At 37.3% G+C, this 18,848-nt stretch overlaps 1 protein-coding gene across 1 annotated transcript in view; it reads right to left on the reverse strand.

Moving 5' to 3' along the window:
* ANO3 (anoctamin 3) overlaps window positions 1–18,848 on the reverse strand; it is a 629,748-nt gene that overhangs the window by 20,039 nt on the left and 590,861 nt on the right. Inside the window, exons 22-24 of the mRNA XM_007951966.2 lie at window positions 8,789–8,886; window positions 5,465–5,598; window positions 4,266–4,418 (exon numbers count right to left, since the gene is read on the reverse strand). Coding sequence (XP_007950157.2) covers window positions 4,266–4,418; window positions 5,465–5,598; window positions 8,789–8,886 — 385 coding nt within the window. The remainder of the gene's footprint in view (window positions 1–4,265; window positions 4,419–5,464; window positions 5,599–8,788; window positions 8,887–18,848) is intronic.

The raw sequence follows: 18,848 nt of genomic DNA on the forward strand, positions 1-18,848 counted from the left end.
GATTATTTGCTCAGCATATAGATTGAATAAGTGTGGAGACAGAATACAACCCTGACCCACATCCTCTTTTGAATCCAGCTTGAATTTCTGAAAGCTCTCTGTCAATATGTTATGTTATGTTATGTTATGGCAAATAACATATTGACAGAGAGCTTCCAGAAATTCAAGCTGGATTCAAAAGGATGTGGAACAAGGGATATCATAGCTAATGTTAGATGGCTCTCAGCTCAAAGCAAAGAATACCAGAAAGATGTTAACTTACGTTTTAATAACTATGCAAAAGCATTTGATTGTGTGGATCATAACAAATTATGGATAACATTGAGAAGAATGAGAATTCGAGAACGCTTGATTGTACTCTTGAGGAACCTGTGCATAGATCAAGAGTCTGTCATTTAAACAGAACAAGGAGATATGCATGGTATGAAATCAAGAAGAGAGTGTGTCAGGATTGTATCCTTTCACCATACTTATTCAATTTCTATGCTGAACAAATAATCTGAGAAGCTGGCTTATATGAAGAAGAATGTAGCATCAGGATTGGAGGAAGAATCATTAACAACCTGTGATACACAGATGACAAACTTTGCTTGCTGAAAGTGAGGATGAGTTTTAACACTTACTGATGAAGATTAAAGACTACAGTCTAGAGTATGGATTACACCTCAATATTAAGAAAATGAAAATCCTCACAACTGGTCCAATAAACAGCTTCACTATGGATGGAGGAAAGATTGAAGTTGTCAAGGACTGCATATTACTTGGTATCTATAATCAACACCAATGGAAGCAGCAGTCAAGACATCAGACAAAGGATTGCGTTGGGAAAATCTGCTGCAAAAGACCTCTTTCAAGTGCTGAAGAGCAAAGATATCACCTTGAAGACTAAGGTGTGCCTAACCCAAGCGATGGTATTTTCAATTGCCTCTTATGCATGTCAGAGCTGGACAATGAATAAGGGAGACCAAAGAAGAGTTGATGCTTTTGAGTTGTGGTGTTGGAGAAGAATGCTAAGAGTACCATGTTGTTGTTGTCATTATGTGCTGTCGAGTCAGACCCGACTCATAGCGACCCCTCCTTGGGTTTCTATTTGTCACTATGGAAATAGATTGCCCAACCTTCTTTCCAAGGAGTGGCTGGTGGGTTTGAACCGCCAACCTTCTGGTTAGCAGTCAAGTGCCTTAGGCTCTATGCTACCAGAGCTCTCAAGAGTACCATGGACTGCTAAAAGAACTAACAAAATCTGTCCTGGAAGAAGTGCAGCCGGAATGCTCCTTGTATGTGAGAATGGCCAGACTTCGTCTCATCTACTTTGGTCATGTTGCCAGGAGGGACCATTCCTTGGAGAATGATATCACGCTTGATAAAGTGGAGGGTCAGTGAAAAAGGAGAAGGCCCTCAATGAGATGGAATGACACAGTGGCTGTAACAATGGGCTCAGGTATAGCAAGGACTGTGAGGCTGGGGCAGGACCAGGCAGTGTTTTCTTCTGCTGTGCTCAGGGTTACTATGAGTGGGAGATGACTTGATGACACCTGACAACAACAACAACAACAACAACATATCAAAATGTTAATGTTCTTAATATGGAGACAAAAATTACTGAATTAGATATAATGGCCAAAAGGCATAAACACAACTAGGAAGAGAAGAAAAGCAAATAGCCAATAAATATGCAAAAATATATTTGATTTCATAGTCATAAAAATGCAAATAAATATAATACCATATTTTTTTTTCCTTTGCTGTAGTCAAGTATTTTTTTAAAAGCTCATTAAACCTGGAGTTATTGAAAAATGAAGATAAGGACATTTATATACTTACGGTGTGAGTGTCAATTAGCACAATATTTCTGGAGGACATGTTGCCATACAATGTATCAATATTTTAAATGCACATGTTCTTTAACACAATAGTTTCATTCTAGGAATTTAGCTTGAGAAATTAATCAGATAAAACACACTATGTTCATCTCAGTGTTTGTGTATAAGAACAAAGAACCAAAGGAATCTAAACATCTCCAGTTAGAGAACTGATTTTTTTTAAAAAGTCATACAACAAAAAACAAAATTCTGTGCAGCAATTAAAAAGAGTAAGACAGACTTACTTTTATTAATATGGAAAAATATCTATGATACTTCTCTGTTATGAACAAGTTCATGAAATCATATTTAGTATGAGAGCTATCCCTGCAGATGTCAGATGGATCTTGGCTGAAAGAAGAGAATACTAAAAAGATGTTACTTGTGTTTCACTGACTATGCAAAGGTTTCCGATTATGTGGCTCATAACAAATTATAGTTAACATTGTAAAGAATGGTAATTCCAGAACACTTAATTGTGCTCATGTAGGACCTGTACGTAGTCCAAGAGGCAGTTGTTAGAACACAATAAGGGGATACTGTATGGTTTAAAAATGGTATTTATCAAGGTTGTATCCATTCACCATACTTAATCAATCTGTATGCTGAGCAAATAATTCAAGAAGCTGGACTATATGAAGAACAATGTGGCATCAGGATAGCTTTCTGATTAGAACTCATAAATTCCTGATAAAGATTCACTAACAACCTATGATATTCTGATGGCACAACCTTGCTTGCTGAAAGCAAAGTGGACTTGAAGCAGTTACTGGTGAAGATCAAAGATCACAGCCTTCAGTGTGAGTTACACCTCAACATAAATCAAATAAAAATCCTAACAACTGGACCAATAATTAACATCATGATAAATGCAGAAAACATAGAAGTTGTCAGGGATTTCATTTTACTTGGATCCACAATCAACGCTCATGGAAGCAGCAGTCAAGAAATCAAATGATGAATTACAATGGGCAAATTTGCTGCAAAAGACCTCTTGAAAGTGTTCAAAAGTAATGATGTCAGTTTGAGAACTAAGGTGTGCCAGACCCAAGCCATGGTATTTTCCTTCACTTCAAAAGCATGCGAAAGCTAGAGAGTGAAGAAAAACTGATGCCTTTTAATTATGGTGTTGGCAAAGAATATTGAATGTAACACGGGCTGCCAGAAGAATGAACAGATCTTTCTTGGAAAAAGTACAGCCAGAATGCTCTTTAAAAGGAGAATGACAAGACTTCATCTCATGTGCTCTGGATATATTTCAGGAGGGGCCAGTACCTGGAGGAGGACCTCATGTTGATAAAGTAGAAGGTCAGAGAAAACGAGGAAGCCCTGCAGCAAGTTCAACAACACACTGACTACAACAATAGGATCAAAACTTGCAATGGTTGTGAGGATGGCAGGACTAGGCAATGTTTTGTTCTGTTTTATATGGGGTTGCTATGAGCTGGAATCAATTCAACAGCACCTAACAACAATAACAGGCTAACCTGCTATTTAGTTAAAAGGTGACTTGAGGGCATAATTTTATTTGAAGGCTCAAAGAATATCTCAGGGAAATTCCCTCAGTATTCCTACCATTTGACTGTGTCCAATAAATTTGGATTTTTAAATAATTTTAAGTTGTGTTCTACATTCTTCTCCCTTTGTAATAGAATCCATCTATTATCACTTTCATCAGAACATTTGGCATTGGTAGCTGGTCACCTTTTAGTCATTCTGGTCTCATGGTAAAGGAGGCCATGGTTTATGTAGACATGTAGTCCTATAGATTGGTTCCTATTCTAAGTCTTGGGTTTCCTTATTTTTCCTTTTGCTCCAGACAAGTGGAGCCCAATAATTGTATCTTATATGGCTGCTTGTAAGCTTTCAAGACCCCTGGCACTACTCACCAGACTAGGATATAGAACATAAACTCAATGAACTATATTGAGCCAAATGACTGAGTTACAGCATTAAACCATGACCCTAAATTTTTGAACCAAGAAAACCATTCCTGTGAGGTGATTGGTTATGTTCAAGAAGAATCAGTTTTGTTACCCTTTAAATATATTTTTTAGCAGAAATATTCTTCAATGATTTCTAGGAATGGGTATCATACACAGGAGTATTCACATTCTATCTAGAAAAGAGAACCTAGAATAATAATTTTAACCAATGGGAGCTTTTTTATTTGCAAAAATGTTTTCACAGCTAAAATTTGAGATTCACAAGAGACAGAGCAGCTTTCTACCAGAAATCACGTCAACTATGTTGGTGTTCATTTTATTTATTTTTTCTAAGTAAAGGAGGTCAATTGTGTTAAGGTCAAAAGAAAGTTCTGGAAGCAGAAATCTAAGTGGTACTCAAGTGATCAAGTCATCTCTTGGCCTTAGCCATGCAAACCATTTAATTTTTTAATCTTACCGATATCAGTTGCTCTGGCTGGCAGAGGCCTCCGCCACTGGGTGACAAACTTGTATGCATCCAGCCTGATTTCAATGATATTGTTTAACAAAGCCAATAGAGGGGCCAGAGGAAAAGCCGCAACAAAGATGGTAGTAAAACCAAACTGCAGAACTGGAAAAGGAGAGCATTAGAAAATTAATAATATGAATAATATCATTTGTTGAGCAGCTTATTTGTGCTGGTTGACATAATTGCCTTTAATCCTTTTCAACATTTCAAAAAAGTGTTATTCTCATTTAACATGGGAGGAAACCATCGCTCACATTTGTTAATTAATTTGCCAAATGATAATGAGAAAATTTTAGAATGTGCATTCCAACTCAGACCTGTATGGGTTGAACATTTATGTACTTTCCACATCTAGACTGGGCAGTCGTGCAGCATAAAGCAAAAGGGAAAGGGAGAAAGGAGGGGCTAAAGAAAAATGACACTGGAAGGGACCTAAGGCAGCTAATCTTTTCTCTGTTTTACAGATGAGAAGATTAAGGATAGGGAAAAGCAAATATCAAAGCAACACGGTCAACTGCTGTTGAGTTGATTCTGACTCATAGTGACCCCATAGGATACAGTACCAAGCCAAACCAAACTCACTGCTGAGGAGTCGGGTCTGACTCATAGGGACCCCTCCTTGGGTTTTTGAGGGGGTCACTATGGAAGTAGATGGCCCAATCTTCCTTCTGAATACAATGGAGTAGCACTCTACTATATGGTTTTGAAGGATGAAAGTCCTTAAAGAAGCAGACTGTCATATCATTCCTCTGTGGAAAGGCTTGTAGGTTTGAACTGGTGAGCTTTTGGTTAGCAGCTGAGCTCTTTAACCACTGTGCCACAAGGGCCCCTTCACCAACACTCAGTGGTTATAATATTTACAGAATGGAAATCTTTATTTGCTAAATACGAATAGGTAAGCATCTCGAATAAGCAAGATTCAGACTGGGATGATGCAAAGATTTGTTCTAAAAAGGAAATATTACATTATCTAGGTGGGATGGTAAGTTTCTTAGCACAGGAATTGAATTTGCATTATTTTATTTCTTAAAAATATTATCTCAGAAGCAAGATTTTCCACCTTTTATGTTTTAAACAAAAGCCTGAATGATGTAGATAAAGTACCATAAAGGTTAAATATCCCCATGCAGGCTTTTCATTTTTCTTACCCATTTCTAAGTACTCATCCATCAGTCCGTGAATATTCATGGGCTGTAGATTCCAATCATTTTCCCACTGAGGTATGGATGCATCTTGGTTTCCCCGCTTGATTTTATGTCTTGACCACCAGTTCTGGATCAGCCTAAATCATACAGCAGACCAAGAGCTTTTAAGCACTTTTTTTTTTTTTTTTTTTACAGCATATGATTCACAATTTATAGTGTTTTATGAAACAAAAACACCAACTACCCTGGATACACACTTAATATGTTTGCAGGCCTTGACGTCCCAAGTTAGCTCAGGAGAATTGGCCTCAGTTCCAGCACTCTTTTAGAGCCTATAAAAACCAATAAAGCCATATATAAATTTATTCTCTTGTACATGGCAGGGTTCTTTGCTGTTGATTACATAAAAATGCATTTCTATTATTGCTCCCCTAACTAGTATCTATTTAACATGTAAATCCCTAGTTTGCCTGTTGTGATTTGTTCTGAGCTCTTTATTGGTCGTAAAGCAAACTTTCTGGGCTATGCTCTTGAAACATAGTAAAATCATGCTCCACATTTAATAACTGAGTCCTAGATAGGTTTTCGGAGCTCTGGTAGTGTAGTGCCTAAGGCATCTGACTGCTAACCAGAAGGTTGGTAGTTCAAACCCACCAGCCACTCCTCGGAAGGAAGACTAGGCAATCTACTTCCATAAAGATTTAAAACCCAGAAACACAAAGAGGGTCACTATGAGTGGGAATTAACTTGATGGCCGTGAGTTTGGTTTGTTTTTTTTTTCCAATAGGTTTTCAAAAGACTTATGTTCTAGTCCCCACCATGCAGTACATTAGCTCTGTGACTTTAAGAGAGTAACCTCACCTCTCTCAGTTTATAAACATGAGCTATTTGAGCTTTTGTAATAACATTCTGCCAAGATAAGGAACAACAATGAATTTGTGTCCATGAGTCCATTTCTCAAACCTGCAAAGGAAGTCTTATCCTGGCCTAGGGACTGTCTTGAAACTGTGGTGCAGATAGAATTGTGGTATACAAATATTGTGGGCTTCTGGGGAATGAATTATTTTAAAAGTTGGATGAAAATCACCTCTAGTATGAGGTTAATCTCATAGGACTCGGTGTAAAGTACTCATCTCTCTGTTTTAATTAATCACAAACCTAGAGTTTCAGTAGGAATTGCAAGAGCAACCCTAGAGAAACTAAAATGACAGACAGTGCTTCAAAGTAGGGTCAGTGAAGGTTATCCCTACAACGCTGGTGAAGATGAAAAAGGGCTAGAGGTTGGAATTGGATTAATTTTGTTTTCTATTTTATTTATTTGAATTATGTTTAAGATTTCACTTGAAGAAAGAAAATTGTAGTTTAAACATTTGAACATCATTGTTTTAGGGACAGATCGCTTAATCTACAAGGCCTTTTTGCCCAAGATTTGAAAAAACAAAAATACCAGCAAGTTGATTCTGACATTATTTCTTTGGGGAAATTATATATACGCAATCAGACTAACCATTTGGGCCAAGCCATGATGAAAATGGGCTCTCCAAAGTGCATGGTGTCACTAGAAACCTATGTATAATGATAACAATAAGGACCTTTCTTAACCCCAAAATGACTAGTACATCATCCTGATGGTACTTAAGAAGAACATAGCACATCAGATCCCATGCTAAGTGGCTGATATCTAATTAAGGGGCTCTGGTGGCATAGTGCCTAAGGCATTTGACTGCTACCCAGAAGGTTGGTGGTTCAAACCCACCAGCCACTCCACGGAAGGAAGACTGGGCAATCTACTTCCATAAAGATTTACCACCTCAGAAACCCAAAGACAGTCACTGTGAGTCAGAATCAACTCGATGGCAGTGAATGATGATATCTAATTACTTCAAGCATTTTCAAATGATGTTCCTCAGGTCCTATGTTTGATAGAGGTGAGCCAAGAAAGCCTAAGGTATACAAAGAACAGAGAGAGCACCCTGATCTCCCATCACCTAATTTCTCTTCCACTAGAAGAGATTGGCTTTAATCTGGTCTGAACACTGAGGATCTGTATAAAAATTTCTTTATAGGAAGGTTCTTTGTTAAGTTTGTTAAAACTTTAAAAAAACATTGGATCATCTCATTTTATTTTAACAAATCCTCTACTTTATAAGTGAAAGAAGTCAGAACTTAAAGAGGCCAAGAAATTATAAGCAAATTTAGCAAGTGATTAAGCAAGAATTTCAACCAAATCTGGGTTATCAAAAGTCTATACTTTAAGCTTCATGACAAAGACTTCCTGTTGAGGCACCTGAGGGGACAGGAAATGGGCCTGGTGATGTGCTTCTGAAAGGCCACAGCCTTAAAAACCCTGTGGAGCAGTTCTCCCCTGCACACTTGGGGGCCTCATGAGTAGGATTAAACTGGATGGCTGCTAAAAACAACTTCCACAAATTCCACAGGATATTCTATGGCAGACTTTGGTGTTAATATCTCCCTCCAGTCCCAAGATCTCTGCTGAAGAAAATCCTGATACAATTTGCAGGCCAACAGGGAAAAACAATCAGAGTATTATTTGATGACTAAGCTTAAGCTATTTTCATCATCAACTAACCAGTTCTTCCCCTGTAGTCAGGATATTCCTTTTAAAAATTGTTTTTAACCTTGTGTTAATTGGGTCCCAAAGCTTGTATATCATATTTTTCAAAAAAAAATATACACTATAGTTTGAAAGTTAATATAATTTAATAAATGTATATATGTAAAAGTGGATATTTAGTAGCCTTCTATGTCAGCCTTTCATAGCTGGTTACAATTTATCTAAAGGGACAGTCATAGCATGCTGTATTATTGATGTTATTACAATCTATCTTGCCCTAATTTTTTTTTTTAAATAACAAAGAGTACCAATTCTCCTTTCTAGGATTTTATCTCTGTTTTATTCTTTTACGGGAGAATGAAGACTCTCTTTATTAAACAACTTTGGTCTACTAGTAACTAAAAGAAATTTTGCACCCACCAAACAGTACAGTCAATAATGTTACAATAATAACTACAAGAGTCTTAATGTATTGAGTACAGTGTTCCGGTGACTCTACATCCATTATTTCCTTTCATCCTCCTGACAATTGTGGAGGTAGATATAGCTGTTGATCACCTTTTAGAGATGTGGAAACTGAGGCTCAGAAAGTTAATGACTTATGCATGGTCACACATTTAGTAAGGAGCAGAGCAGGAACTGAACCATCATCTATCTGATTACCAAGTCCAAATTCTTAAGAATTAATTACACTACTGCCATCTTTCCTCTTTGTAACGAGCACACAGCAAGATTCAAAATAAAGTGCTCACGGATATCCTAGTTCCATGAAGTTATTCCATATTTGCTTCAAAAACATGATAACACCCATCTGGAGGCAGAGGTCTATCAAACAGCCACTAGGATGACACTGAAACATAACAATAAAAACAATTACAATCCTGCTTTTCCAGGTTGGCTTCAACATCACTGCCTTCAAATTGAAGAGCGAATTCTAAAGTTAAACAGCACTATTTCAATGCATAAAGAAAGTAAAAACAAAGACAAAGCATGAGGAAGGACCCATAATGGGGATGTTTCCAGTAATGGCAGTAGAATACAGATCAAAATTACAACAGCTATAAGAACACTGTAGCACTTACTATCTGCCTGATGTTCTTAGGCATGATCACATTTAATAGATATTATGGAATATATACTGCTTAGCAATGAGGTTGTGATATACAACTATTTAGTTATATGGCAGATGTTTGTAATATGTTCATTTTTAAATAATCTTTTTATTTTATTTATTAATGGCCCTGAAACAGATTTATGGAAAATTTACAAAGATGATATGATAGCTCACAAAAATTCCTCAATATCCTTAACTATTAACATATTGCCATGTTATATTGGTTAAAGCTAAGAAATGAACAATAACATGCTGTTATTGCTAGGTGCTATTGAGTCGGCTCTGACTCATAAGGTGAACCCTATGTACAACAGAATGATACACTGCCCAGTACTGAGTCAGCCTCAAAATTTTTGCTATACTTGAGCCCATTGTTGCAGCCACTGTGTCAATCCATCTCATTGAGGGCCTTCCCCTTTTTCCCAGACCCTCCACTTTACCAAGCATGATATCCTTCTTCAGGGAATGGTTCCTTTAGATAACATGACCAAAGTAGGTGAGATGAATTTTGGCTATTCTTGCTTCCAAGGAACATTCTAGCCACACTTCTTCCAAGACAGATTTTTTCATTCTTCTTTCAGTCAATATTACTTTCAGTTTTCTTTGCAAACACCACAACTCAAAAGCATCAATTCTTCTTTGGTCTTCCTTACTCATTGTCCAACTTCATAGGCATATGAAGCTATTGAAAATACTATGGCTTGGGTTAGGCACATCCTAGTCTTCAAAGAGTCCTCTTTGCTCTTCACACTTTAAAGAGGACTTTTGCAGCAGATTCACCCATTGTAATATATTATCTGATTTCTTGACTGCTGCTTTCATTGGTGTTGACTGTGGACCCAAGGAATTTTTGACAATTTTAATCTTTTCTCCATTCATCATGAGGCTGTTTATTACAGTTGAGAGGAGTTTTTCTTTCTTTATACTGAGGTATAAATTCCATCTTAGGAAAATTCCTGGTATTTGCATTGACTCTGGCATTTGTTTTCTAGGAATCTATGTTGATGAAGTTAACTCCCAGGGCCAGACAACATTTTACATTGTTGTATTATCAGGTCTTCCGAAATTAGTTGATGTTCTGGTGGATTATGGATTTGACCTAAATTAGTAAGTGCATTATATAACATCAGTATCTAGCAAATGAGAAGTGGGTGAAACGGTTTGGTACAGTTAAGGGAGACGAACTTGTCTGTTGTTGTACTGTGGTGGCTTGCATGTTGCTATGAGGTGGGAGGCAGTGCCACCAGTGTTTCAAACACCAGCAGGATTGCCCATAGTGGACTGGTTTCAGCAGAGCTGCCAGACTGAGACAGACTTGGAAGAAGGAAGAAGCCATCTACTTCTTAAGGAATTGTCCAGTGAAAACACTATGAATAGCAGTGAAACACTGTCTGATATATGACTGGACAGCTTTATTAATGGCCTTGAAACATTATCTGATAAGTGCCAGAAGATGAGCCCCTCAGGTTGGAAGACCCTCAAAATATAACTGGGAAACAGCTGCCTCCTCAGAGTAGAGCTGACCTTAATGATATAGATAAAGTACAGCTTTCCAGACCTTCATCTGCTGATGTGGCATGACTCAAAATGAGAAAAAACAGCTGCAAACATCCATTAATAATCAGAACACAGAATGTATTAAGTAAGAATCTAGAAAAATTGAAAGTTGTCAAAAATGAAATGGAACACATAAAGATTGATATTCTAGGCATTAGTGAGCTGAAATGGACCAGTTTTGGCCATATTGAATTAGACAACCATATGATCTACTATGCTAGGAATGACAATTTGAAGAGGAATGGTGTGACATTCATCATCACAAAGGATGTTTCAGGATCTCTCCTCAAATACAATGCTGTAAGTGATAGGATAATAGCCATACACCTACAAAGAAGACCAGTTGATACATCAGGCAGTGTTTCGTTCTGCTGTGCATGGGGTCGCTATGAGTTGGAAATGACTCGATGGCACTTAACAACAACAATAACCACCAACAAAATAAAAAATGAAGAAATTGAAGATTTTTATCAACTTCTGCAGTCTAAAATTGACAGAACATGCAATCAAAATGTGTTGTTTATCACTGGTGACTAGAATGCAAAAGTTAGAAACAAAGAAGAATCATCAGTAGTTGGAAAATTTGGCCGTGGTGACAGAAATAATGTTGGAAATTGCATGATAGAATTTTGTAAGACCAATGACTTATTCATTGCAGAAACCTTTTTTTTTCAACAACACAAACAGCAGCTGTACATATGGACTTCACCACATGGAATACACAGGAATGAAATTTACTACATCTGTGGCAAGAGGTGATGGGAAAGCTCAATAACTTTAGCCAAAACAAGGCCAGAAGCTGATTGTGGAACAGACCATCAACTACTCAAATGCAATTTCAATTTGAAGTTGAAGACAATTAAAACAAGTTCATGAGAGCTAAAATATGACTTGAATATATCCCTCCTGAGTTTAGAGGCCATCTAAAGAATAGATTTGATGCATTGAACACGAATGACTAAAAACCAGAAGAATTGTGGGATGACATCAAGAGCATCATCCATGCAGAAAGCAAAGGTCATTAAAAAGAAAGGAAAGGAAGAGAGACCAAAATGGATGTCAGAAGAGACTCTGAAACTTGCCTTTGAGTGGAGGGTAGCTAAAGCAAATGGAAGAAATGACAAGATAAAAGAGTTGAACAGAGGATTTCTGCTCGAGGTGCAAAGCCATTTACTATAATGAAATGTGCAAAGACCTGGAGTTAGAAAACCAAAAGGGAAGAATATACTCAGCATTTCTCAAGCTGAAAGAATTAAGGAAAAAGTTTAAGCCTCCAGTTTCAATACTGAAAGACTCTATGGGCAAAATATCGAATGATGCAGGAAACATCAAAAGAAGATGGAAGGAATACACAGAGTCACTGTACCAAAAAGACCTGGCCTATCTTCATCTATTTCAGGAGGTGGCATATGATCAACAACCAATGGTACTGACAGAAGAAGTCAAAGCTTCACTGAAGGAATTGGCAAAGAACGAGGCTCCAAGAATTGACAGAATACCCATTGAGATGTTTCAATAAATGGATGCCCCACTGGGGGCACTCACTTGGCTATGCCAAGAGATTCAGAAGATAGCTACCTCATCAACTGACTGAAAGTGATCCATATTTGTACCCATTCCAAAGAAAAGTGATCCCACAGAATGTGGAAATTATTGAACAATATCATTAATATCACATGCATGTAAAATTTTACTGAAGATAATTAAAAAACAGTTGCAGCAGTATATGGACAGAGAACTTCCAGAAATGCAAGCTGGATTCAGAAGAGGATGTGGAATGAGAGATATCATTGCTGATGTCAGATGGATCTTGACTCAAAGCAAAGAATACCAGAAATATGTTTACTTATGTTCTTTGACTATGAAAAAGCATTAGATTGTGTAGATCATAACAAATCATGGGAAACATTGAGAAGGATGGAAATTCCAGAACACTCAATTGTACTCATGAGGAATCTGTATATAGACCAGGAAGCTGTCATTCAAATAGAATAAGAGTTCACTGCATAGTTTAAAATCAAGAAGGGAGTGTGTCAGGGTTGTATTCTTTCACCATACTTATTCAATCTGTATGCTCAGCAAATACTCCAAGAAGCTGGACCATATGAAGAAGAACGTGGCAACAGAATTGGAGGAAGACTCATTAGTAACCTGTGATACTCTGATGACACAACTTTGCTTGCTAAAAATGAGGATGACTTGAAGCACTTACTGATGAAGATTGAAGACTACAGTCTGCAGTATGGATTACACCTCAATATAAAGAAAACCAAAATTTTTGCAACTGGATCAATAAGTGGCATCACGATAAATGGAGAAAGGATGAAGTTGTTAAAGACTTTATATTACTTAGTTCTACAATCAATACCAATGGAAGCAGCAGGTAAGATATCAGACAACATATAGCATTTTGGCAAATCTGCTGCAAATGACCTATTCCAAGGGCTGAAGAGCAAAGATAACTCCTTGAAGATTAAGGTACACTTGACCCAAGCCATGATATTTTCAATTGCCTCATATACATGTGAGAGCTAGACAACGAATAAGAAAGACCGAAGGAGAGTTGATGCTTTTGAGTTGTGGTGTTGGTGAAGAACGCTGAATGTACCATGGACTGCTAAAAGAACTAACAAATCTGTTCTGGAAGAGGTGCAGGCAGATTCCTCCCTGGAGGCGAGAATAGCCAGACTTCATCTCACCTACTGTGGTCACATTGTAAGAAAGAACCATTCCGAGGGTACAATGATGGGCTCAGGTATAGCAAGGACTGTGAGACTGTCACAAGACTAGGCAGTGTTCTGTTCTGCCATACATAGGGTCATTATGAGATGAGGCAGACTTGACAGCATCTAACACCAACAAATCCATACTGCAGACTGTAGTCTTTAATCTTCTGTAGTCTTTAAGTGCTTCAAGTCATCTTCACTTTCAGCAAGCAAGGCTGTGTTGTCTGTATATCGCAGGTTGTTAATAAGTCTTCTTCCAATCCTGATGCTGTGTTCTTCTTCATATAGTCCAGCTTCTTGGATTATTTTCTTAGCACACAGAGTGAATAAGTATGGTGAAAAGATACAACCCTGATACGATCCCTTCCTTATTTTAAACCATGCAGTATCTGCTTGTTATGTTATGCTTGTTTCTAACTTTTGCATTATAATCAACGACCTTCTGGTCTATGTACAGATTCCTTATGAGCTCAATTAAGTGTCTGGAATTCCTAGTCTTCTCAATGTTATCCATAATTTGCTATTGTCCACAAAGTTGAATGGTTTTGCATAGTCAATAAAACACAAGTAAACATCTTTCTAGTATATTTTGCTTTGAGCCAAGATCCATGTGATATCAGCAATGATATTCTTCATTCCACATCCTCTTATGATTCCAGCTTGTATTTCTGGAAGTTCTCTGTCAATGTACTGCTGCAACCATTTTTTGAATTATCTTCAGCAGGACTTTACTTACATGTGATAATAATGATATTGTTCAATAATTTCCACATTCTGTGGGATCTTCTTTCTTTGGGATGGGTACTAACATGGATCTCTTCCTGTCAGTGGTCCAGGCAGCTGTCTTCCAGATTTCTTGGTATAGATGAATAAGTGCCTCCAGCACAGCATCTGTTTGTTGAAACATCTCGATGGTAATTCTGTCAATTCCTAAAGCCTTGTTTTTCACCAATTCCTTCAGTGCAGCTTTGACTTCTTCCTTCAATACCATTGGTTCTTGATCATATGCCACCTCCTGTAATGGATGTACATTGACCAATTCTTTTTGGTACAGTGACTCAGTGTATTCCTTACATCTTATTTGGATGTTTCCTGCATCATTCAATCTTTTGCCCATAGAATTGCTCAGTACTGCAACTTGAGGCTTGAACTTTTTTCTTCAGTTTTTTCAGCTTCAGAAATGCTGAGCATGTTCTTCTATTTTGGTTTTCTCACTCCAAGTCTTTGCATATTTCATTGTAATAACTGACTGTCTTCTTGAGCTGTTCTTTGAAATCTTCTGTTTAGCTCTTTTGGCCTGTCATTTCTTCCATTTGCTTTAGTTACACTACGTTTAAAAGCAAGTTTCCAAGTCTCTACCAACATCTATTTTGGTCTTTTTTTTTCTCTTTACTGTCTTTTTAATGACTTTTCACTTTCTTTATGTATGGTGTTTTTGATGTCATCCCATAATTCATTTGGTTTTTGGTCATTGGTGTTCAGTGCATCAAATCTATTCTTCAGATGGTCTCTAATTTCAGGAGGGATAAAACCAAGGTCATATTTTGGCTTTTGTAGACTTGATTTAATTTCTTCAGCTTCAGGTAGAACTTGCATATGGGCAATTGATAGTCTGTTCCACAGTCAGTACCTGGCTTCATTTTGGCTGAAGATATTGAGCTTCTCCATCACCCTTTCCACCAATGTAGTTAATTTGAATCCTGTGTATGCCATCTGGTCAGGTCCACATATATAGCCACCATTATGTTGTCAAAACAAGATATGTGCAATGAATAAGTCATTGGTCTTGCAAAATTTTATCACGCAATCTCTGGCATCATTTCTATCATCAAGGCCATATTTCACTACCAATGATACTTCTTTGTTTCTATATTTCACATTCTAATCACCAGTGATAATCAACACATTTGATTGCCTGTTTGGTCAATTTCAGACTGCAGAAGTTGGTAAAAATCTTCAATTTCTTTATCTTTGCCTTTGGCGATTTGTGTGTACATTTGAATAATAGTAGTATTAACTGGTCTTCCTTGTAGGCTTATGGATATTATCCTATCACTGACAGCATTGTACTTCAGGACAGATTGTAAACATTTTTTAGTGGTGATGAATGCCACACCATTCCTCTTTCATTTGTCATTCCCAGTATAGCAGGTCATATGGTTGTTTGATTGAAAACAGCCAAAACCAGTCCATTTCAGCTTGCTAATGCCTAGAATATCAATCTTTATGCATTCCATTTTTGATAACTTCTAATTTTCCTAGATTCATACTTCATACCTTCCATGTTCCGATTATTAACGGATGTTTGCAGCTGTTTTTTTTTTTTTCTTCCTTTTTTCCCCTTTTTGAATCGTGCCACATCAGCAGTGGGGGTCCTGAAATCTTTACTCCATCCATGTCATTAAGGTTAAGTCTACTTTGAGGAGGCAGCTCTTCCTCAGTCGTATTTTGAGTGCCATACAACTTGAGGGACTTACCTTCTGGCACTATGTGAGACAATATTTCAGGGCTATTAATAAAGTTTTCCAGTACTCTATCAAACAGTGTTCCACTGTTATTCATACGGTTTTCACTGGCCAATTTTTTCAGAAGTGGATACCCTCTCCTTCTTCTGAGTCTTAGTCTGGATGTATTTGAAATATCAGTGGCATAGCCTCCAGCCACACAGCAACATGCAAGCCACCACAGTGAGACAAACTGATAGATGAGTCATTAGTATTGACTCTGGTGTGAATAATTTCTCACAGTCTTTCTTTACTTCTCATAACCTTAATAAGTTTGAGGACAGCTGGAGTGGTATCCTGTGGAATGTCCCTCAGTTTGTGTTGCCTGCTCATGTTTGCACCAGGATTATGAGTTTTGAGGAAGAAGATAAGAGATGTGAACAGCCATTTTAATCACATCATATTGGGGAGCTACATGATACTCACATGATACCACTACTGATGTTAATCTTTATTACTTGATTAATGTAGTGTGCACCAAATTTCTCACTGTGAAGTTATTATTTCATTTTCCTTTCCCTACTATGTCCTTTGGAAGTGAGCCACTAAGTATAGCCCACTCTATATGGGAAAGTTGGTGTTAAGCTCTTTATCTTGGGGAATGGGAGTATCTATATTTATTGTAACATGTTTTTAAATGAGAAAACTATGACACAAAACTTTGTTAATATGATCACAATTTTGCCTTCTTTGTGCTTCTCTGCCTTGTACATTTTTATTTAAAGTTGTATTAAACCCACAAAAACAAAAATGTAATTACAATAAAAATTGTAATTTATTTGTTTTGCTTGAAAACTTTCCACTATGTAAGTCATTGGAGTAGGGAAAAGAAAAATCACTGGGGTGGGGAAACATGGTCTGTTTCTTTAGAAATGGGTTCAGGTCCTGCTTTTCAGAATAATCATCTTCTCTATACCTTTGATCCACAGTTTCTATTTCTATCAAATTGATACCAGTGGGACTTCAAAGGGAACAAATAATTAGGACACAAAGAGCCTGCTTTTCTCATTCCAGCCCAGTAATTTAAGACTTTCTAATCAGAGCCAGAGAGAGGTTTGCCAATAGTCTTTTATTGTGTGGTGAGGTCTAATTTCTCCCATCCTGGCTGTTTCCTTCTTCCTAGGATGAATTTGGGACCTCTGAACTCTGTCACATATATCCTATAAATGGGTTCAGTAGAATGAAGGAAAAAAAAAGAACTAAGTTACAGTGGCAGATCACAGATTTCAGCTGCACACTGAAGCTCTTCATTTTACTTAGAAATACTCCAAGAGGCAAATTGACTTGTTCACAGTCAAGCAATGCTGAATGGTGCTGGGAGAACGAAAGCCTCAGTCTTCTGAATTCTTACCCTCTGCTTGTTGCATCATAATAAATATGAAGACTATTTACCAAATAAGTTTGGTGCCTTGAAGGGCTGCAATTAGCACATTCCCATTATTATGAGGGAAGAGAAAAAGACAATCATGTTGTTGTTGTTGTTATGTGCCATTGAGTCAGACCTGACCCATAGCGACCCCTCCTTGGGTTTCCAGGGCAGTGTCACTACGGAAGTAGATTGCCCCATCTTCCTTTCGGGGAGTGGCTGGTGGGTTTGAACCGCCAGCCTTCTGGTTAGCAGTCAAGTGCCTTAGCCACTACGCTACCAGAGCTCCCAAAGACAATCATACTACCTTGCAATTGCTACACTCCTCATAAAAGGAAGGCCAACTGGGGAGAGTGAGGGACAGACTACTTAGAATTTTTGCTGTAATTGAACCTTTGTAACTTTGTGCTTTATGAGGAAGACAAAGTGATCTGTCCCCAAAGCATATAATGATGCTTTTGAATTAAAGTCAGGTCTTCATAATTCTAAAATCCATTTGGTGAAAAATAATCCATACTTAGAATGAGATGAGGGGTAGGAGACCCAGACTATCATTCTCATTGAATCACTCAAAATCACATGACCTTGGACATGTTAAAATTGGGTATTTTCACATATTTTTCCTCATTTACTGCTTTTTATAACCTGTTGATACGAATGTTGAAATGTTCATTTTGTAAAGGATTAAGCTAAGTGGCAGGCAGGACAATCAGGTTCTAACACTCATATTTCGTTCACTTGATCTGCATTGGTAAGTTTGTCCTAAATGCAATTTAAGTATGTAGGACAGAAATAATCTGCCAGTAATATCTTCTGTGTGGCCTGAATTGTTAAGCATTTGGCTGCTAACTAGGTGGTTCAAATCCACCTAGACTCACCTTGGAAGAAAGCGCTGGTGATCTACTTCCAAAACATCATTACTGAAAACTCTACGAAACACAGTTCTATTCTGATACTTATGGGTTTGCCAAGAATCAACTTGATGGCAATATGTATTTTTTAAAATCTTAGTAAAATCAGTTTCCACTTTTTCCTATATTGTGTCTTAATAGCATCCCAAACATGGTTGAAAGACAGTGTCAGAGTCTCTGCTCTAAAGCTAGCCTCTGGTTACTGATTGGGGTAATAATAGACTTGTGAAGATTAAATGAATTAACATTTGTACAGCACGTAGAAATAATTGATGGCATCTAAAAAGTACTCAAGAAATGCAGTGTGAATGATAGCTTGAGTAGTTCAGCCTCTCATCCACCACTCTTTAACTCATTCTAAGTGTGGGTTCTTTTTACCAAAAGAATTTTAGGATACAGGTAGCCTGATTTATGACAGTGTTCAATTTTGACAACTCTACATTAAGTTAATTCTTATGTAGGTAGAATACCTCATTTTTTTTCCAGTTTTCATTATTACTGCCTTTGATTATCAGTATCTTTAAGAACATAATGTTAAACATCTGAAACTGAGAAAATCATCAAATTATGCACTGTAATACTGTGCATAATTATTTACATATTACTAATGGTAAGAAGTACAAAGAAAAAACAA

This window comes from Orycteropus afer, unplaced genomic scaffold, assembly GCF_000298275.1.
Source record: "Orycteropus afer afer isolate SDZICR_OR568_19922 unplaced genomic scaffold, OryAfe1.0 scaffold00321, whole genome shotgun sequence".
Classification (NCBI taxonomy): Eukaryota; Metazoa; Chordata; class Mammalia; order Tubulidentata; family Orycteropodidae; genus Orycteropus; species Orycteropus afer.